Here is a 20604-nt window from a genome sequence, read left to right as displayed (position 1 = left end):
GTGGGCGCTGGCCTCACGTGGGAGGAGCCCTCGGGTAGCGCCCGGCCCCAGCACAGCAGCAGCAGCCGGCGGGGAGAGCGTAGCAGCCACGTGCCCCTCCTCTTCCCACGCACACGGGGGGTGTGTCCCGTGGCCAGCTCTCTCCCGGTGTGACCTTCCATTAGTGGTTCCTTTAGCCGAAACCAGCCAGACACCAGCCTGCCTTGAGTAAGATCCGTGAAAGCTCTATGAAAACCGCCTTCCTCCCCCACCCTCCACAAATATGACAGCCACTCCTATCCCTGATGGAAAGAATCCCCTTCCCTCCCGAACGACGGGATCATTCCGCTCGACCAGCAGTGGTGGAGAAGGGTAGTCTTACCAGACACACTGGAGACGCAGCAAACAGGGAAGGGAGACGCTTTCAGGAGCGTCGATTTGCACAGGGCACGTTGAGCTTTCTGTGGCGATGTTAACTGAAATTGACTGTCTTTGGATGATTAATGTGAGCTTTGTGCCGGGGGCTGGTGGGCGACGCGCTCGGCGGCAGGCGGTGCCCCCTCCCTTTGACCCTCACGGCTTCGGTGCCGTGGGCCACTCCTTAGGTCTGTCTGATCTTCCACAGCAGGGCCTTGGCCTCTGCGGGCCGGCCGGCCAGGGAAGGGCCTCTCGAAGTTTCTAGTACCTCCCGAGGTGTACAGGAAGCCCTGAGCCCTTTCTGTAGTGACAGGAGGCTCAGACGTCATGTCACACAGCCCATATCGTCAACGCCACCGTCCCCCTGATTGTTTTGTTCTTACCACACTTGTTTTTCAACAGAGAATCCAGGCCAGAGCCTGAACAGACTATTTCAGGAAGTACCGAAACGAAGAAATGGGTCTGAAGGTATGTCGCAGGCAGGTGTTTTTCTTTGCAGTTAGTAAAAACCTAGGAAGCAGCATGTCCTTAGCTGTGCATTTGGGTTAAAACTGTGCAGTGTGATTCTGGCCTGGAACCTGATGGAAAAACAGCTAGTAAGTATAAAACAAAGCACGGGTTCAAGTACGCACGGTCCCTTCCTCCCCAGCTGCCCGCACCCTACTGGGTGCGCAAGAGGTGAGGCGGGGAAGCACCGCTAAGAACCAGCCCCCACCCCCACCCCCACCCCGGACCAGCCCAGCCCCCCCGCTCAGGTGCAAATTACACCTTTCCCCGTTTTCTCAGAAGCAGCCAAGAGCTAACGACTTTCGCTCTGAGAAAAATCAGGTGACCGAGGCAATGAGATACTGCTGCTTCCTCGTACTTCCTTTTAACTCTGAAATACGTTAAAGGTGCTACGGAGTGGACAGATCCCCAGTGTCATTATCGGTTCTCCTCTGGGCCCTGGCGAGCCAACCCCCACTGTGCTCCTGGGCGCTGCATCTTCACAGGGGCCGCGCCCCAGCGGTGTGCTTGTCTGGCAGTGGTTTGGTGCGGCGGTGGCCTTACTTAGCAGGGAAGTGGAGGATGAAAACACGCGGAAGGCTTCCAGAAAGAACTGGGGCCAGCTCCCCCCCGCCCCCGCCCCCGCCCCCCGGGCCGCAGTAGCTTCGGTGCCTCTGTGCACGTGGCTACTCTGCAGAGCGTCCCCCTGTGACCCAGAGACGGAATTCTTGCCCTGGAGGGAATCTCTGCAGGCTTCTGTCCTCGTTCACGAATTTTTAAGACCCGGCATGGGATGATAGAGCCGAAATGTTAAATCTTCACCCTCTTCACCTTGTACGTGCAAATGACCGATAGGCGATCAGCCTCAGCCCTGCCCCCTCCTCTCCCATCTCTGCTCTTTGCGATCCCGGCGTCCCACAGATGCACAGAACCTCGAGCGTAGTCCCAGGCCAAGACAGCCGTTGAGGCTGCGTTTAAAGGGCTCGCGGGCACCACTGCCTTCTAATCCCTCGTCTGTTTTTGTGCCGGATTAAGTGATGTGCTCTCCCTGGCCCCAGCCCACGGGTGCCGTCCAGTTTGGGTAAACGTGAGAGCTTGTACCGCTGGCCAGATAACACCAGGGAGATTCAGCAGGAGCCCTTCCTGCGCGGGGCCTCAGTACCTGCTGTGAAGTTGCACGCACAGCAGATACGGGTAAAGGGGAGGCCACGCCTGCCTCCGTAACCGTCACCGGCCTCAACTCGGGAGCTATTGATCAGAATGACATCTTCGTGCAGCACTGATTTTTTGGTTGTTGTTCCACGGGTGGGCTTGATGTCATTGGTATGGCTTCTCCCTGCAGGTAACATCACGACCCGGATCCGAGCCTCCGAGACCGGGTCCGATGAAGCAATCAAGTCCATCCTGGAACAAGCCAAAAGAGAGCTGCAGGTGCAGAAAACCGGTACGGATTCCACTTTTTTGACCACTGCCTTCCAAACTCAGAAGAATTGTCCTAAGGGTTCTGGTTAGCAGTAATTAATCTTAAAAAAAAAAAAAAAAAAAAAAACGAAAACAAAAACAACAGTGTATGTTTTCAGGCATTTGGGCAAGCACGGAGGGAAACAGGTCTGTGTGATCTGAATGTTGCCACTAGTGACCGCTCTTTTTATAATGTCATTTCCTAGCACTTGACTCAAGAACGTACCTTCGGCCTAGACTCTCCTTGACTTAAACAAGTGAACAAGTAGTTGGTATCAGATTTCCTTCTTTAAATGCCATCCAGGCTTCGTTATTTGGATATATACTTGACTAAGCACTGAAAAAGAGCGGCCAGAAAATAAATCCTAAGCTCCTTCATGGGATGAACGCGGCTGGGGAGGGGTGTCTGAGTGCAGGAGGTCGGCCTCAGGAACCGGCCCTCGGAGCTCCCGCGCCCCCGCTGAGTTGGAATTGAGAGGCACACGGTGCTGTAGGTTCAGCTCAGACCCTCTGCCGGAGAGGAGACTGAGTGCCTGACTTCTCTCGCTCTGGGGTTCAACGTATGGACACACACCCACCCCGTCCCCACGAAACCCCTGCTCTGCAGAGCCCTTCCACCGCAGACCTGGCCACTGGGCTCCCGCCAGGCCTGGCCACGGGCAGCCGTGGCAGCTGAGGACGGGCCGCCACCCGGTCACTCCCCTGATCACTGGGCCTTGTCCCCAGGCCACCCCATTCCCACATGACGTATTCAGAGGTGAGCTCGGGGCTCCCTTCTGGGAACCAGGCCTGGGCTTGGGTCTTTACCCGCCCCCCATCCTACTCAAACCGAGTCCTCACCACCGCCCCGGAAGATGGATTTTGTTATCCTGTTATGCTTGATTAGCAAACTCGGGCTCCAAGGGAGAACGGTATGCCCAGGTACATTAAATGGCAGGTCCTAGATGCAAATCCTCGTCCCTCAGCTCTGTCCCGGCACATTCCCCTCTGCCTCCTTGCAGGGACCCCAGAGTGGTGGGTGGGGGACTGGCCTGTGAGGCCTCAAGCCTGACCGTAGGTGGACCTTCCCTCTGGTGCGGTTCCTACTCTCAAGACCAGAGTGGACGTTTAAGCCGGCCCCTCGTCGGGTGGCTGAACAGCCGAGAAGCTTGGCCGGGCCCCCCTGCAGGGGGAGATAGCCCCAAATTGAGAGCGGAAAGGCCCACTTTGAGGGGTGGCTCGAGCCATGCCCTGCCCCCTTCCGCGAGCCGCAGTTGTGCCTGCCTGCCCCCGGTCGTGTGCGCTAGAGGAGGAGGGCCTTCTGTCACCCAATGAAACCAAGTCCCCGAGAGGCCTAAAAGGTTGTCTCTGGTATCTGAAGCATTTTTCGGCCCCATTAACGTGGGTAAGGAGCCGGCTTAATGTGATTCCTTCCCCCAGACGTGAAGGTGTCTTAGAGTTGGAGCAGGTGTGGGGGCGGGGTTCAGTTCCGTGCTTCTCAGCCAGGGCCTTGCTCCACAGTCATCTGGGAGCGCTGGGTGCTGGGGCGCCTGGGTGGCTCAGTTGGTCGAGTGTCTAACTCTTGGTTTCAGCTCAGGTCATGATCTCACAGTTCATGAGTTCGAGCCCCACATTGGGCTCTGTGCTGACAGTGAGGAGCCTGCTTGGGATTTTCTCTCTGTGTCCCTTCCCACTCGCTCTCTCTGTCTCTCTCGAAATACATAAACTTTAAAAAAAATTTTTTTTAAATGCGGTGCTGGTCCAGGCCCCCACCTGCCTACTCAGTCAGCCACTTCAGGGCTGGGGCCTGGGCATGTGCGTTTTAACAAGCCCAATGGGCGGTTCTGGGGCACAGCCCTAGTCAGGAGCCCTTGATCTAGACCAGTACCCATCCCAAGCTTGCAGACGGAAATCCTGAGGCCTAGCAGTGCCCCGCGATCCCCCCAAGGTCGCAGCCCCCGGTTCTGGACCAGGGCCTACCCGCTGTCCCCCGCCACCATCCTGGGGCTCTCTATTGCTGGCCACACCACCGTCCCCTGCCCAGAGGAAAATAAATGTGAGCCAACCCAGACGCGGCCGTTTATCACTGGAGACTCTCTGGTCTCACACCACAACCGTTAACAGAAATTAGGTTTCTGAAGTTTGACGAAACCACTACAATTTTGGAATTTAGCGCACAAAAATACTGCTTACAAATCATCAAGGATTAAAAAAAAAAAAAATCACCAGGGATGACGGCACATCCCCGGGTGTTGGCCCGCTTCCCCCCCCCCCCCCCCCCCGTGACACCCCAGGATAATGAACCCTCTCAGATGGTGCGAAATAGAGGCCAGCGGTCTCGGAGCCGTGATGTTAGTCTGTCCGTCCCTGCCCGGACAGACGCACGCGTGGTTCGCTGACATAGGAAACGATGGCAGGGCAGAGCAGCTCGGGTCTCCCGGCTAATCCGCGTGTTGTGGGCGGGGCAGGTTAGACCAGAGCGGAGGGAAAGCAGCACGTTCCCACCCGCTGGGGACGGTCCCGCCGCCATCTCACCTCCGTGTTTGCTCCGTGCAGCAGAGCCGGCCCAGCCTTCTTCCGCATCCAGCAGCGGGAGCTCGGACGACGCCATCCGCTCCATCCTGCAGCAGGCCCGCCGCGAAATGGAGGCCCAGCAGGCCGCCCTCGACCCCGCCTTAAAGCCAGCGCCACTGTCCCAGGCCGACATTGCCATCCTGACCCCCAAGTTGATACCCTCCTCGCCCATGTCGTCCGTGTCCAGCTACCCTCCGCTCGCCCTCTCCCTGAAGAAGCCCCCGTCCGCCCCCGACGCCGGCGCCTCCGCTCTGCCCAACCCCCCGGCCCTCAAAAAGGAGTCCCAGGACGCGCCCGGGCTGGACCTCCAGGGAGCGGCCGAGTCTGCACAGGGCGTCCTGAGACACGTGAAGAACGAGCTGGGCCGCAGCGGCGTGTGGAAGGACCACTGGTGGAGCACCGTCCAGCCGGAGAGGAAGAGCGCCGTTCCTCCCGAGGACACCAAGCTGGAAGAAGCCAGCAGCGCGAAGGAGAAGGGCGGTGGCGGCCAGCCGCGGGCGGAGCGCGGCCAGCTCCAGGGACCCTCGTCGTCAGAGTACTGGAAGGAGTGGCCCAGTGCCGAGTCGCCGTACTCCCAGAGCTCGGAGCTGAGCCTGACCGGAGCCAGCCGCAGCGAGACGCCCCAGAACAGCCCCCTGCCCTCCTCCCCGATCGTGCCCATGTCCAAGCCCGCCAAGCCCTCGGTCCCTCCGCTGACCCCGGAGCAGTACGAGATCTACATGTACCAGGAGGTGGACACCATCGAGCTCACCCGGCAGGTGAAAGAGAAGCTGGCCAAGAACGGCATCTGCCAAAGGATCTTCGGGGAGAAGGTAAGGGGGTGGACTCGGGGACCTGGGTGTTCTCATCTCTTTTCGCTGCTGTCTGGCAGCATCTGTCTGGAGGACGTGGCCGTCACCCCATTCAGTGAGCCACGGGGCAGAAAGATTTACCCACTCCCAGACTTCGGAGAGGCCGGCCGACGAATGTTCCACTGTTCGCCCCACCTGGGGCGAGACTCTGGGCTAGACCTGGGGTGAGACTCCGTGTCGCCCACCTGGGGCGAGACGTGGGGTGAGACTCCGTGTCACCCACCATGCTCCTTTAGGCTCCCAGTGACACGTGAGGGTGCAGACAGTCACCATTTGACAGATAAGGAAAGTGCAGCTCAGGAAAGTTGAAACTACATGCCCCCAGCCGGCCGGTGCCGGAGTTCAAGTCCCGTCTCTCTGCCCAGGGTGGCCCAGACACGACTCTGCAGGCTTGTTTGGCCAAAAAAGCTCTGATCCCATAGAGAGACCTAGAAAAGGAAGATGCATGTGACAGGAGAAGCTTCTGTCATGTGATAGGCGTAATCGTACCTGTCTCCCAATTCAGCATTTTCCTGGGTCCTGTCGGCCAGATCGGTGAAGTGACCTGCCCAGAATACACAGCTAGAGGTGGCCCCGGGCACAACTGCCATGCCCGCAACTGGCCCGCAAAGCCCCTGCTTCCACCCCTTCCCTCCCTGGCTCACGAAAGTCAGTGATTTCTGAATGAGCCCCCAGACCTTTTCTGTGCCAGGCACTTCCCGGTAACAGTTTCTCGATAATGGGGATTTACCAGGCCTGTAAAAAAGAAGGTAAACATAATACCCCAGCGTTGTTTCAGATTAAGTCATTAGTGAGCATAAGGAGAAGCGCTCCACTCCCCTGAAAGGCAGCCTCCCCGAGGGGTATGTGGTGAGGTCGACAGTGGCCTCTGAGGAACCCCCACGCGGGGGTCTCCCCTCCCGCCTCCCGGCCCTCCCTGCCCTGCATTGTCCTGCCTTCCGCTCCGCGTTTGCGCCGAACCGTGCGGTGGATCCTTACAATATCTGATTGTGATTTCTTTGTCCTGATTTTACAAAAGGTGATGGGGCGGATAGAAGTGAGGATGAGAATTTCAAGTCCCTTGAAATTTCTAGTTCAGTGTTGTAAAAATATCATTTGAGAACATTTAAATAGACATTTGTGCTCATGCCTTAAATTTAGCAGAGACTTAATAGCGTTGAACTTGTTTGGCCCGTGAGTGCAGTTTATTCTGGAACTTGAGAACTTTTCAAAAGAGTGATCGAACGCAGCCCCTAAATATCTCTGGGCTGCATCTGTGTCCTGTGGGGGGTGTTTGTGCCCATACATATGTATGGCCATATGTGAGCGTTAAGAAAACTCGGGCATGTACGTGCAATTTGTCGGTTGTCTGCAGTGAGTTTCACTCCCAGGCTGGCGCCCCCATCGCCGCCGGCTCACCTCTGGGCCCCCACTGTCAAGCAGGATGCGGTCTGAGAGAGCAAACCTTTCTCGGTGCCAGCCCGGCCCAGCGCCACAAAGAAGACCGGCCTCCCGCACCCCGCCGGCCCCCGCCGCTCTGGCCACTAAAGGGGTCCTTGGCCCCGGCACCTCAGCCTTTCCTGGCACCTCCGGGCAAAGAGCAAGCTTTCAGCGCTTCCTCCTCGGGCTGTCGGGACGCCACCCCTGAGGCCTTGGCAGGATGGAGGCCCTGGGCGAGATCCCCTCCCCTCCTCCTCCCACCGCTCCTCTCCCTGGGAGTAGAAAGCTGTGACTGTAACTGGGGCTCCCCAAGCCAGGGCCTCCGCCCGCCGGGGCCTGTGACAAGCTGATTCCCCAACCCCAGGCTGGCGCCATCCCCCGGGCAGGGGTTCCGCGCTCAGCCCCTGAAGCCCTCGCTTGGGTGTCATCCGTCCCCACCTCTCCGTGGCCATGTGTGCATCACTAAAGCATTTGGTGGTCTCACACTAAATCCTGGGCACCGATGCATGTCTTTGGTTGCCCCACCAGGTACTGGGCCTGTCCCAGGGCAGTGTCAGTGACATGCTGTCCCGGCCGAAGCCTTGGAGCAAGCTGACCCAGAAAGGCCGAGAACCCTTCATCCGGATGCAGCTCTGGCTGAACGGCGAGCTGGGCCAGGGTGTCCTACCTGTCCAAGGGCAACAGCAAGGGCCAGGTAAGGGCAGCCCCTCCCTGGGCTCCTGCAGATGGGGGGAAGGGAAATGCATGCAGGGGGTGGTGAGGCCACCAGCCGCGCCCTGGACTGTTGGCCGGCGCCTGGGGGTGGAGAACTGCCCCCTTCCTCCACAACCTGTTGCCATGGGACTGACTTTAGTTTTTCGGAGACAGAAAGCTGTGCCTAGCTAATTTTATAAGCAGCAGAAAATGAGTTACTAATTAGGAAAATGCTGTTTGTACATAAATATAGGTAAAAGTCAAGTAGCTAAATCAGGGAATCAGGAAAGGAAATCAGCCAGAGACACAGAGGTGAAAGATACAACGGGCTCCAGCTTCTGCCTGCGTGGACCCCGAGTTCTGGCCCCCCCTGTAAGGAGCGGGACCTTTGGGAACTTTATGCCGTCTACGCTCTGCTATGCTCGGTGCGTTAGGAAGTTTTAAACCCCTGGGGTTTGTTTCCTCATTTAATTGTAACCCTTTGTCTTATTCAGTCCTCCATTCTGTGACGTCACTACAGGACCCCCAGCAGCAGGGCTGCGTGAGCTCAGGTAACTAGCGATTTCTGTTGTTTTGTGTGAAATACTTCCCTCCCTCTACGTTTCCCTGTCCTCTGGTCTGTAGCGGGGGGTCTCCGAGGATCCCTGGTTCTGGATTCGGTGAGCCGAAAACACCATATGCGGCTGGCACACTGGATTCCTCGTGGTCCTGGTTTCTAATGGACACAGGGAGAGTTAGCAGCCGCGTGAGGGTCTCCTCCAGCATTTTCCTGCTCGCCACCAAATTCTTTCATCGGCCTGTGGCTTCTAGGTGCTCAGGACCGGGGGCTGGGGTCCAAGTCAGAGATAGGTTCTGCACTCGCGGGCGCTTCCATTCTAACAGGAGGGGGCTGGACCTCTCCCGGCAGGGTCATGGGCAGGCAAAAGTTGAGTCCATCCAGAAGGCCTTGGGGCCACCTGCAAGCAAGAAGGATGGGGACGAAGGAAGCCAGTAAGGGCTGAGGGTGGGAATCCAGCCTAGAGGTGGGTGGTGGAAGGCCTGCAGTGCCGGCCGGCCGAGGCACCTGGCGCCTTCCGGTTGGCATGTGGAGCCCCGGGGCCTTTGAGCCGGTGTTTCTGCTCTGCGGACCCCTTGCGGCGGCACCGTGCTCCTGGCCGTCATCACCCGTCCACCCCGCGCTTCCGTGAGCTCGGAGCCTTGCCTGCCCGGCTTCCGGGAACGGCCAGCGTCTTGAGCTGCTCCTCTGTTCGCTTTTATTTTTCTAAACACGCGGATTAGCCTCCATATCCCATCGATTCATTGAAAACTCAGAGCTAAGGGAGGGGCACGAAGCCCGCCAGCCTGCTGCAAGTTTTAGGAGGGAAAACATGCGTAGCACACGGAACAGCTGGGCAGCGGCCCGAGAGACACCGAACTGCACACAGATGCGCCCCGAGCGGGGCGTCAGCCGCAAAGGGCCTGGTTGAGTTTGCATTTTGGGTGCTTCCCTTTGATTTTGACCAAAACGGGGGGTGGAAGTCGGTGTCTTACCCAAATCGTTGGTCTTCTTGGCCGGACCTCTGAATGGAGTGGTTTGTCCACCTGAAGAGGGACCACGTGTACTTCCTTCCCCCCCTCATGTCTGGGTAGGTCAACTGAAGTAGCGAGTCCCAGAGAACTTAACAGAGCACCGGCTCGCGTCCCAGATACATCAGGGCAAATAATGCACGGTCTTGTTTGTGCCAGAGCTTCACAGACGTTTGCATGGAAAATTCGCCTCGCCTCTTGCCCCAGCGGAAAGTTGGCCTCCCCTTAAACTCTCCAAGAGTATTTGCTGCCCAACAGAGTTAGGACTACACTTGGCAGATCGTGACGAACGTATTTTAGATCAAAATCACTTGTTCCTGGGGCTCCTGGGTGGCTTAGTCGGTTAAGCCTCTGCCTTCGGCTCAGGTCGTGATCTCAGGGTTCATGAGTTCAAGCCCCGTGTCTGGCTCTGTGCTGACAGCTCAGAGCCTGGAGCCTGCTTCAGATTCTGTGTCTCCCTCTCTCTGTTCTTCCCGTGTTCATACTCTCTCTCTCTCTCTCTCTCTCTCTCTCTCTCTCTCAAAAACATTTAAAAAAAATTTTTTTTTAAATCACTTGTTCCTAAAGAAAACAGGAGCTCTCCCGCAGCTCCTAGTCAGTCATGATCGATGCCAAAATCTTCTCCATGTGCGAACACATCCTTGAAGAATGGCCTCTCGCTCTTTATCGTATGGCAGGTATTTGCTGTTGTGCTGGAAGGTCTCTTGTCACATTTCCGACATAGGGAAACCACGCTGGGCCCCTCAGAGGGACGTAAGTGGTATTTGTAATAAGATGTCAAATTACTTTATAAAATAAAGCGATGTGTAAGACTCTTGGAGAGTCTGCAGATTGGCGGAGGCAGGGAGCCTCTGGATCAAAATGAGCACCAAAGAACTTTCCAGCAGTTTCTGTGAAGAGGTGGCAGGCGGGCCTCTCCCTGTGTCATCCCGGCAAAACGGGAGACGACGGATTATAGACCGCTTGCCCATCGCACCCATGGACAGTCAGCAATAGGGAAGTCGTCAGTAGAAACACTCATTGTGGGGATTGTGGGGGAAAAGATGGAAAAATATTTCCTACATTGTAGGAAAGTACGAATTTTTTAATATGACAGTCGCTAAGCAAAAACGTTTCTCTGGATCGCAAAGACGAGAAAAAGCGCTCGTCGACGTTAAAAGAAAGATGATCACTGCAGCAGGATTGTGGGTGGTAGTTTTTCTCGCGTGAAACTTCTTTACTACCAGTGGTCTCTTTTCAGGAGTATTTCTAAAAGTCAAAGTAGCAGAGCTTTTCACTTTGTGGGATTTAGATTTGAAAAAGAGAATTATTTTGTAATGATGAGTATCGCTGTATCATTGGGATGGATGCCCAGAGGGGACGCCAGAATCTTCCTCGACAGAGTAGAAAATGAGTGTCTGTGAGGAAGCCTCCAGTGAAGCCGTGCTGCCCCAGAGGCACGTTAGCAAAGCCTCCGGTTCCAGGATTTCCCCAGGATTCGAGTTCTCTGTTCTCACCGCGGCTACCATGGAATCCTTCCCCAAGGCCCCCAGGCCCAGAAAGGTGCTGTCCTTGGCAGTGACTCCATGAGGCCCGTGCCAGAGGTGGCTCAGCGTGGTAGAAACAGATGGCTGTGGGAAGGTAATTCCAAGCCTAGGTTGGTTGGTTCCTGGATGCTGGGGAGAAACACTCTGCGTCTGAGCAGCCCGGGCCCTGGGCCGGCCTAGTGGCCAGAGTAGCCTCCCGGGTGTGGAAGGGCTTTGGAAGCCCGGCCTTCTGTCCACGGCCCAGCAGTGAGAGACTACAGTTGCCCGGCAGAGAATGCGTGGGCCCAGCGCAGGACTCTGTGCTCAGTTACCATGGCGATAAGATGCCCGGGAGTGGAGTGGCCTCACTCATCTGAACAGCAAGCTGCTGACACAGGAGTCTGCTTGCCTCACTAAAGGCTCCCTGCCTGCCTCTCTGTGCCAGGCGCTGCTGCCCCTCGGGGTCTCCGTTTTCCTTAATGATCTGCACGTCAAGCTTGCTGATAAGCTTTACGAGGAGAGAGAGAGAGAGAGAGAGAGAGAGAGAGAGAGAGAGAGACCGAACTTTTAATTACATCACCCCTTCCTCTTCTTGAACGGAACCATTCCTGAATGTTCCTTTGATGATCTGAGCATTGGGGTGATGGCCTCGGGCAGTCAGGAGGGTGAATGCCATTTTCTGCTGGCGGCCTGCGCTTTTTCTTGGAAGCTGTTGGGGCCTTGACGAAGAGTTAGGAGAGCAGAGGGTCCCGTGTTGATCACATGAGTTAACTTTTAATAGATAGATAGATAGAGCAGAGAGTCCTGTGTTGATCACATGAGTTAACTTTTAATAGATAGGTAGATAGATAGGTTTTTAAAGGCCAGAACTTCCGATCAGGTACTCGTTGAGGTTTCCAGGCAGTCTAGTTCCCTACAAACATTTTTGAGTTGGCTTCTTTCGGAGTTCCCAGTGCCTTGGGGGAGGCGAGCCGGTGGTTCTGCACGGGGTCGTGTTTGACCTAATACGGCAAACTTATTGGGAGATAGTCCTTTGGGGATCGGTTCTCTGCTTCTTCCTGTTGTCAGTCTTCCATCCCAGGTACCAGGCATCAGCTGACCTCGCTGCTTAGCTATTGCCATGCTCTGGGGAAGCAAAAGAAAGCACTTACGGATGAAGGGAGGGGCCCTGTAAGGGCTGTTTCCCCTGAGTGTGGCCTCCAGTCCTTGCTGATCAGGTAGCAGGCTTGCTTTTAAAGGGAAGAAAACCTCAAGATGCACGGAAGGGGGTTGTGTGAGGGCACGTGTGTAGGTAGGTAGGTAGGTACATAGATCGGTAGGCAGATACGATCTGGTAAACCGCTGGGGTTTTTTGTGTGTTTTTTTTTTTTTTTTCCATTTTCGTTCCCTACAGCTCATTTTATATTCACAGTTCCTTGGTGTGATTAATCTCTTTGCCCCAAGGGAAGGAAGGAGACAAGAGACAATCTAAAAGGGGGAGGGAAAAAAAAGGGAAAGGAACAGATTTTCCTGGATGCGATGTTAGTCATTACATTACAGAGCGTAACTTTTGAACACGAAAGCATTTTGTTACTGCAGTTAATAAGCTTCCACACCACCCTTCAGATGGATTATTGCAAACCGCATAAGCCAAAGCATGCCCCAGTCTCCTCGGATTAATTCTGCAACATCCAGTTTTTTTCCCAGCGTGTGAGTCAGGAGCGGTGGGTTCCGGGTCCTCTGCACCCGTGGAGAATCCCATGGCTGACTGTTGTCAGTCAGCAGAGCGGCAGCTGCCTCCCGAGGAGACAGCTGCCACAGTGTCTTGAACGTGGGTGGCCTCACACACCCAGGAGAGACCCGTGGCCACAGCCCCCGGTTAGGGACGGGCCAACATTCCTGTGTAATACGCAGAATGACTCTTGCTTGGTGCCCGTGAGATGACCAGGAAAATCTGTCCGGGGTTTTAGTGCTTTGAACTCAGCAGTGGGATTCTCGGGCAGGCATTTGGATAGCTTGTTAATAGGGACCGCCAGAAAATTCCATGGCAGTATCTAAAACTTGTCAGTTTTAGTGCCTCAGTTTAGTGCCTTAGACTAGATTTGATTTGATTTGATTTTTTTTTCTTTCTCTTCCATCGAAATAAATCAGTGATCGTAACTGTCAGTTCTCTCTAAGAAGAATTTTTCTAACCCCTGAAAAGATTTGTATATAACTGATTTATACCTGGCCACAGAGAACAGACCGAAAACAAAAGAGGATTCTGGAAAGCCACCTGTGAACTAGAGAGTGCCCTTCCCTGAGCAGAGGGTGGGCCGCTGCTGATCATTTGGCTCGGGGCTCGGCCTTGTGCGCCCACTCATCGACGCAGTGTGGCCGGGAGAACTCAGTGTGCCGTGCGTGCCTTTCTTTCTTGGTTGCAACCTGCGTTCGGATGCTTTGTTATATCAAGAACGCCATGATAAAGGAATAACTGTTCTAAGGTCTAGGTCAGAAAAGACGGGTTTCTGGATTCAGACACAGCCTGCCTTCCTATTGTCGGTATGTGTGGGTGCAGGCCCCGCGACGCTGAGGGAGCCCCACGGAGGGACTGGGCCGTAAAGGGCTAAGGGGTCAGGGAGGAAAACATTGCAGGTACAAAGTTCATAGACAGGGAAGCACGTGGTGTGTGCAGAACCCTTGAAAAAGGTGAGAAGCCCCTGACGCAGAGGGCTTTTTTTTGGTTTGTTTTCCTTTTAAAACGACAGTAGGAAAGTAGATCCTGGGAGCATTTGGTCTTTCCTGTGTGTAGTCTACCGTTGGCTGTGCTGCCTTGAGGCTTGTGTGGTAAGAAGAAAAGTGTGCGGGCGCCTGGGGGGCTCAGTCAGTTAAACATCCGACTCTTGGCTTTGTCTCAGGTCATGATCTCACGGTTCGTGAGTTCGAGCTCCGCATCCGGCTCCTTTTGCTGACAGTGCAGGGCCTGCTTGGGATTCTCTCTCTCTCTCCCCCTCTCTCTCTGCCCCTCACCTACTCACTCTCTCTGTCTCTCAAAATAAATAAATAAACTTAAAAAAAAGAAGAAGAAGAAGAAGAAAAGTGTGGACGGTGGGACAGAAGGGAGGCCCCGTGCTCTTTCAGGGGGACCTCGGCAACCTGCCCCGCACCTGCCATCGCAGGTGTTGGGCCTGCGATGTGTACCTGCTGCCTCTCCTACCAAAGTGCTTCTCCTCACCCCTACCCCCCCCCCCCCGGTGGCTCTTTCTTGAGAGGAGGGGGGCTGAGGCCCGTGATCGGTGGCACAGCCCTCCTGAGTTCTCACCCACCCCGTCCGAAGAGATCAGAGGATGGAGGGAAGAAACTCCTGACCTCAGAGCTGAGCCGCTGGACCACAGGGAGCCAGGAAATAAGCAGGAAAGAACTTCCCGCCACTGGACCGTGGGAGGGGCAGGTGAGGGGTTGAGACTCGGCCAGTGGCATAGCCTCCAGGATGCAGGGCACTGAGATGGCATTAGCAGTGGCTGAATATGTGCAGCGGGGGAGGGGGAACAGTTCAAGAAGAAATTGGCCAGGGCTACAGGATAGCCTTAGGGGGCTCAGAGGCAGAGAGGGAGAGGACGTGGACAATGATGGCCCAAAGCCCAAAGGTCATTTGGCCCCGTATGGGGAAGGGCCTTGTTCAAACAGGGTAGGCTGAGGAGGCTGTGAGCCCGAGGAGCACGTGCCCCAGAACCACCAGGCCTGGGGCCCTCAGCTGAGGCAGGGCTTAGGGAATGCCCCACCAGGGCCTAGAAAGTTCCTTCCTCACCTTGGGTGCAGTGGAGTAACTTGCTCTGCCAAGAGCGAGATATCCCCTGTGCCAGCCCAGACGGTCTAGGAAACTGTGCTCTGTGAATTGCCTTCTAATTAATGTCTTTCAAAAATTGTCAGCCTTATCTCAGCTGAGCTCAGGTGACAAGGGGTTTGGGCATTCTAGAGCTAACCCTTCAAGAATGATGAGATGCAGGCCGGGCACAGCAAATGCAGGAGGGGCCTCGGCCATGCCACAGGACAGGAGGGGGCCCTCTCTTGAGCCCCCTCGAAATGGGACTTGTTGTCACCTCCCCCTAGTGCATGTGCACTCGCCGCTTTGTGGGAATTCACCACGGGGGTCTGGCCATGTGACCCGGAAGCAGCCCCCACTGCAATGTTAATGTAGGAGGGCAGGGGGAGGGTGGAGGCCCGGCCCGCCTGCCTTCACCCGGAGCACACTGTACCTGCAGGCCCCGCATGGGGTTCGCTCTCAGGCAGCAGACGTCAGCCTCACCGTTCCTGGGAAAGACTGCTCCTTTGTAAATCAGCCCCCAAAGTCTCTGTTCCTAGAGTGGGATTTGCCACCATTACCTCTCCAAAAAAGAGACAGAGAGAGAGCAACTCAGGGTAAGAGATTTGACTTGGTTAAAAATTATGATTTGTGGGGTTTTCTTGAATAAATGAAGTGTACACCATGATTATAAAATGCAAGCTTTCAAAGAGTTTACACCCCTTTTTTAAAAATGAGTGGATCTCCGCTGGTGAAGCGTCTGACCTCGGCTCTTGTCGTGCCCTCATGGTTCTTGAGTTCAGGCCCCACGTCACGCTCTCTGTTTCTCCTGTGCTCACACACACTCTGTCTGAAAAATAAGTAAACATTGGGGCACCTGGGTGGCTCAGTTGGTTGAGCGTCGGACTTTGGCTCAGGTCATGATCTCGTGGTTCATGGGTTCGAGCCCCGTGTTGGGTTCTGTGCTGACAGCTCGGAGCCTGGAGCCTGCTTGGGATTCCGTGTCTGCCTCTCTCTCTGCTCCTCCCGTGCTCGTGCTCTCTCTCTGTCTCTCAAAGATAGATGAACGTTAAAAAGAATTTAAAAACAAAATGTTTCAAAAAAAATAAGTAAACGTTTAATTGAGAAAAATAATGAGTTGCCCACCCTCCCAAAACCCCCGTCTTCCAGCCGCCCTCCCCGGAGACTGTCTATCCCGTTTCCTGCAGACGGTCCCTGTAACTAGATACTGTTCTGCACAGAAGGAAGCCTGCAGGCATCCAGGTGCCGTGTCTTACTCTCCTCAAGCAGCAATATGTCGCAGGTACTTCTTAGCCCAGTACGCAAAGAATCTTCTCCTCTTTTTACAGCTATAGGGAAGTCCCATATCTGGATATACGGTATCTTATTTAACCAGTCACTGGTGAGAAATATTTCCATTGATTTCAACAGCAAAACGTAAGCAACTGCCCTGCAGTGACCAGCCTTGAGTGCGTGTCAGCGGCCGTGTGCGCAGCGGGCTCAGCCGACTGCCGAGGGCTCGTCCGGCCTCTGCCGCCGAGCGACGGTGCGGCCTTGGGCAAGTGCCCCGACTTCTCTGTCTCAGATTCTTCTTCTGTAAAATGGGGCAAATACAGGACCTGTCTCCCAGGCTGTTGGGAGCTTTAAATGACTTTGTGTACAAAAGCCTTTCAGAACCGGGCCCTCTGGGGGCACCTGGGTGGCTCATTCGGTTCAGCGACCGACTTTTGATACTGGCTCGGACCACGATCTCACGGTTCGCGAGTTCAAGCCCCGCATTGGGCTCTGCACCCACAGTGTGGAGCCTGCTTGGGATATTCTCTCTCTCTCTCTCTCTCTCTCTCTCTCTCTCTCTCTCTCTGCCCCTCCCCCACTCATGCTGTCTCCCTCTCCCTCTCTCTCTCTCACTCTCAAAATATATAAACTTAAAAAAGATTCAAACTCTGTTTAAAAGGAAATAAAAAGAACAGGGGCCGCCGCTGGAACATTTACTTCTGCTGCTACACTTCCGTTACATGCTGCCCCGCGTATACGTGAATGATATATGTGCACACACAGAACGTCAGGCCTCCCGCTTTCAAACAGGAAAGCAGTCCAGCCGCTCGCTCCTGGGGTGGAGCTCGTCAGGCGCGAACATCACCGGGTGGAAGCCGGCAGCCAGGGTCTGCTGCAGGGGAAGCCGCGGGCAGCTCTCCAGACTCCCGGCTCCTCGGAACTGCCATCGGTCTTTGGAAGCTGCCTGCCCGTCTACCATCCTGTAAAGTTGACCCCAAATCCTGAGCTTCCAGAGTAAAGGCTGCAGGTTCTATCACTCATGCCATCTGGGGCCGAGCGGCGTGGAACCCGGCCACCCTGCCGGGATATAGGGGTGACCGACCGTCGGCACGGGTGAGCCGTGCCGTCCCACTCAGGTTCCCTTGGTTACTCTGCCTGGACCTCCGTGCGGGCACCGCCCAAATCGCCTTTGAGAGAAAGCCCGTGCGGAGCCTCGTCACGGGCCTCTGGACACGTCTCCCTTCTCGCCCCTTTAGGCTTTCTTCGGAAATCAGAATTTACAGTACGTTGGGCATTCGGCGCAAGGAGCAAAAGTAGGTCGTAGGAGCAAATGAGGACTTGGGCTTTCAGTGGTTTGGTTCCAGGGAAAGACGAAGGAGCTGACATGCGTATCTATCCTCAGGTGATTTTCAGGCCTGAAAGGAGAAAACTCGCGTATTTGTATCTTTTATGTGCCCTGCACAGAGCTGATACCTTTAATCCTCCATCAGTAAGGGGAAGTGATTTCCCCCATCTTACGGATGGAGAAAACCAAGGCTCAGAGATGAGCGGTGATTTGCCCTCAGTCAAGAAGACGGAAAAAGCGACCGTGGTCCTGAGGCCAGCGGCCCTACTGCCATGGAACTGGGCCCAGGCGAGCTGTCGCTCAGCCCCGAGGGCTCTGTGCCCCCCCAGTGGGTAAAGTGTTGGTGCCTGGAACGACATGCTCAGAGAGAAGCCAAGGCCGCATTTCAAAACCAGAAACAAAACTGGATCCAAATTATAAATTTGAATAAATACAGAAAAGCAGATCCAAGACTAAAGAAACAATAGGAAAAGCAGATCCCTCCATTACCCCGGGACGCGTCCCTTGTATTTCAGCCAGGAGTTGGGCAGGAGAAGAGGAGAGAAGCCAGCGACAAATCAGTGGCAGAGCCGGACCCGACTTTATGCAGTTTGCAATGGAACATATATAATCCATCCAGCCGGGGATACAGGTCGGTGCTGCTTTGAAACCCTTCCCGTCTACATGCACGGAAAATACACACAGTGGTGCAGGGCCCTTTCCCTTCCTGAAGGATAGCCCTGCCCTTCAGCTGTCTGGCCCTCTCCCTGCTGGGAGCCCTGAGCCAGCCAGGGACCCGAGCCCCAGCCCCTTACGACTGGCCCCTGGGCCACGCTCAGGGTCTGCACGAGAAGTGAGGAGGGGGGGCTCGGATACAGAGCGAACCAGGAGGCTCCATCACCAGCTTCATCTTGATTTTGTGTTTTGCTCTTCCCTTTGGAACTGGATTCCCAAATATAGTCTGAGTCTGAATTGGCAGATGTTGGGTTTGTCCTTTATGAGAGGACCAAAATTAGTCTGTCATTTGGCACTTAAATAAAGCAGCCGAACTGCCTTTGTACCAACTTTGCAACAAGGAGGGACTGAAGTTGGGGCATTTTGTCTGATAAGGAAACTTTCTTGGAAGCTTCAGCAGCACCTCCAAAGCCAAAAGCTGAGGGAGGAGAAAGAGACAGAGAGAACACGGAGTCCAGAGGGACGTGCCTTCCTCTTGGCTAGACCTGCTCGTCCATGAGTTACGGTCAGTTGCGTTCCACGTGGTTTAAATACCTCCCAAAATTGAAAGGGAGAATCGATACTCCACGGAAATAGCAGTCGGCGAAAACAGCAGCGGTGACTCGGTTTTGGGGAGGAAAAGAACAATCTGTCCAGAGTGCCTGGAGCTGGGTGAGCAGAGGGGCTCCCCAGGGGCAGCAGAAAGATGTTATAATCAATTACCACATCATAACACTGATGTATGATAATTACGGAGTGTTTCTCCTGAGATAGTGCGGCGTTTGGCTGGGATACAGTTCTTTCATGGTCCACTGCCTGATTAATATGCAAATAATAGGCTGATTGCATGATGCATGCAGAAAATGAGTTCGCTGATAACGTGAGCACCGAAGCGGGAAGATGATAAATTACTTTTACTGACTGTCCTACATTAAGTACCCTTTCTCAACAATTTCATCACAAATTAAGTAAAGCAGTATGGAGAGATTAGGAGGATGTGTAAAATAACGTACCTTAATAGCTTTTCTAATACCGTCGTGTACGACGAGACGTTACTGGTTCTGCTCGGCACGGCCTGGTGCCCGTGTGGGGCCAGACCCATTCACCCACCTGCGTGCTGTTGGAAAGCCGGGTCCCGGCCCACCACACCGTCACATTTGGCGCCTGCCATCGGCCCTGGATCCTCTGAGGAACATTCCGTCACAGCCCAAACATCATTACCCACATGCCAGGCTGCCTGGCAGTGTTACTGAGCAGGGACAGGCTGCTCTCGGGGCAGGCGCTTAGCGCCTCTGCACATATGGACGCTTCGAAGCCTGCTGTCCACCATGTGCCTGGGGAAAGGAGGGTTTCTGAGCTGCAGGCCTAGAAGCCGCAGCAATAAACCAATATCCAAAACCACCTCCAACTCTCAGAAATCCGGGAAAACTAATTCCACCCTCGGAACAGCGGTGTGACCGGTCTGCCGGAGAATATGAATATCGGTGAAGGATGGACAGGTTTGCCCAAAGCCAGAAACAGAACCCTGGAGAAGAAGCGAGGACGCGGGCACACACACTCACACGCGCTCAGAGTGATTAATCTTTGATTACAGCAAAGCAATTTAACTAGAGGGTTTGTTTTTTCCCATCTCAGTAATATATATTTAGACTGTTTGTATGACATACATTTTCTCTTAATGCACAGGGACGCATTGATAAGTGTTCATACACACAGCTGGTTCGGTAATAAGGTTATTGAAGGTAATTTGAAAGCATTATTTCTAAATCAGTATAGATCTGCAGAAAAGCTGGAAGCCGGGAGATCACCGAGCTCCCAAGCAGGGCCAACTGTGTCGCCCAGTGCAAACTTTCGCCAGACCCAGTTCACTGCAAAAGGCGAATCGTGATTCAAGAAGGGTTTTTAATTTTGAACTGAATTCCCAGACTCTGCTTTTGATGTGCGTGTTTCCTCAAGAGCTTGTACAACGTGCACCACAAATACGAGGATCCCTGGGAGAGGGCGGACAGGTGCCCCGAATTTTCCGCCGAGCCCGCCCTGGCTCTGCCACAGCTGGGTCAGCCCAGGGTTGCTGAGAACGTCTCTCCCCCGTGTGCTTCCCCAGTGTGGGGAGAAAAGAGAGTGAAAAACAGTCTGGAGAATGAGGCAGGCACAGGACTGTGTCGGACGGGAGGAGCCGATCATCCGCAGGTCTCTGGGTGACCGCGAGGCAGCGGTCACAGAGGCCAGCATCTCCCGCACCCGCGTGTGCAGCGACCGTCTGCCTCCCAACTCCTCCCACCGCAGGTGGACCGCCACCACCAGACCCAAGAACTCAGGGCCACCTCCAGTGAAATGCGCCCAACCTTGAACTCAGCCTTGTCTCCCCAGGACTGCTCCTTTCGGTGAACAGCAAGCCTGTAACCCTGGTCATCTGAGCCAAACCTTGGCAGCCCTTCTCGGTCCTTCTCTCCCTCTTACGCACCCTCCCAGACACACACTCGTGTGTGTGCGCACAGATGCACACGTGCACACACACACACAGTTTCTGTTTCCTAAGTGTCTCGCAGAATTTTTTTCTTTCCGTTCCCTCAGTCCCCACCCTGGCCCAAGCCTCAGAGC

The 20604-nt window shown here is 54.9% G+C and overlaps 1 protein-coding gene across 3 annotated transcripts in view; it reads left to right on the top strand.

The window, feature by feature from the left end:
• The window catches only part of CUX1 (cut like homeobox 1), a 365928-nt gene that overhangs the window by 293454 nt on the left and 51870 nt on the right, over window positions 1-20604 (top strand). Inside the window, exons 16-20 of one of the 3 annotated variants that reach the window (XM_049638798.1) lie at window positions 799-864; window positions 2225-2326; window positions 4879-5708; window positions 7695-7860; window positions 8354-8410. The exons of the other annotated variants lie outside the window; for them this stretch is intronic. Coding sequence (XP_049494755.1) covers window positions 799-864; window positions 2225-2326; window positions 4879-5708; window positions 7695-7860; window positions 8354-8410 — 1221 coding nt within the window. The remainder of the gene's footprint in view (window positions 1-798; window positions 865-2224; window positions 2327-4878; window positions 5709-7694; window positions 7861-8353; window positions 8411-20604) is intronic. 3 annotated transcript variants of the gene reach the window in all.

Source organism: Panthera uncia, chromosome E3 (assembly GCF_023721935.1).
Source record: "Panthera uncia isolate 11264 chromosome E3, Puncia_PCG_1.0, whole genome shotgun sequence".
Lineage (NCBI taxonomy): Eukaryota > Metazoa > Chordata > Mammalia > Carnivora > Felidae > Panthera > Panthera uncia.
This window is presented reverse-complemented; position numbering and strand designations above follow the sequence as displayed.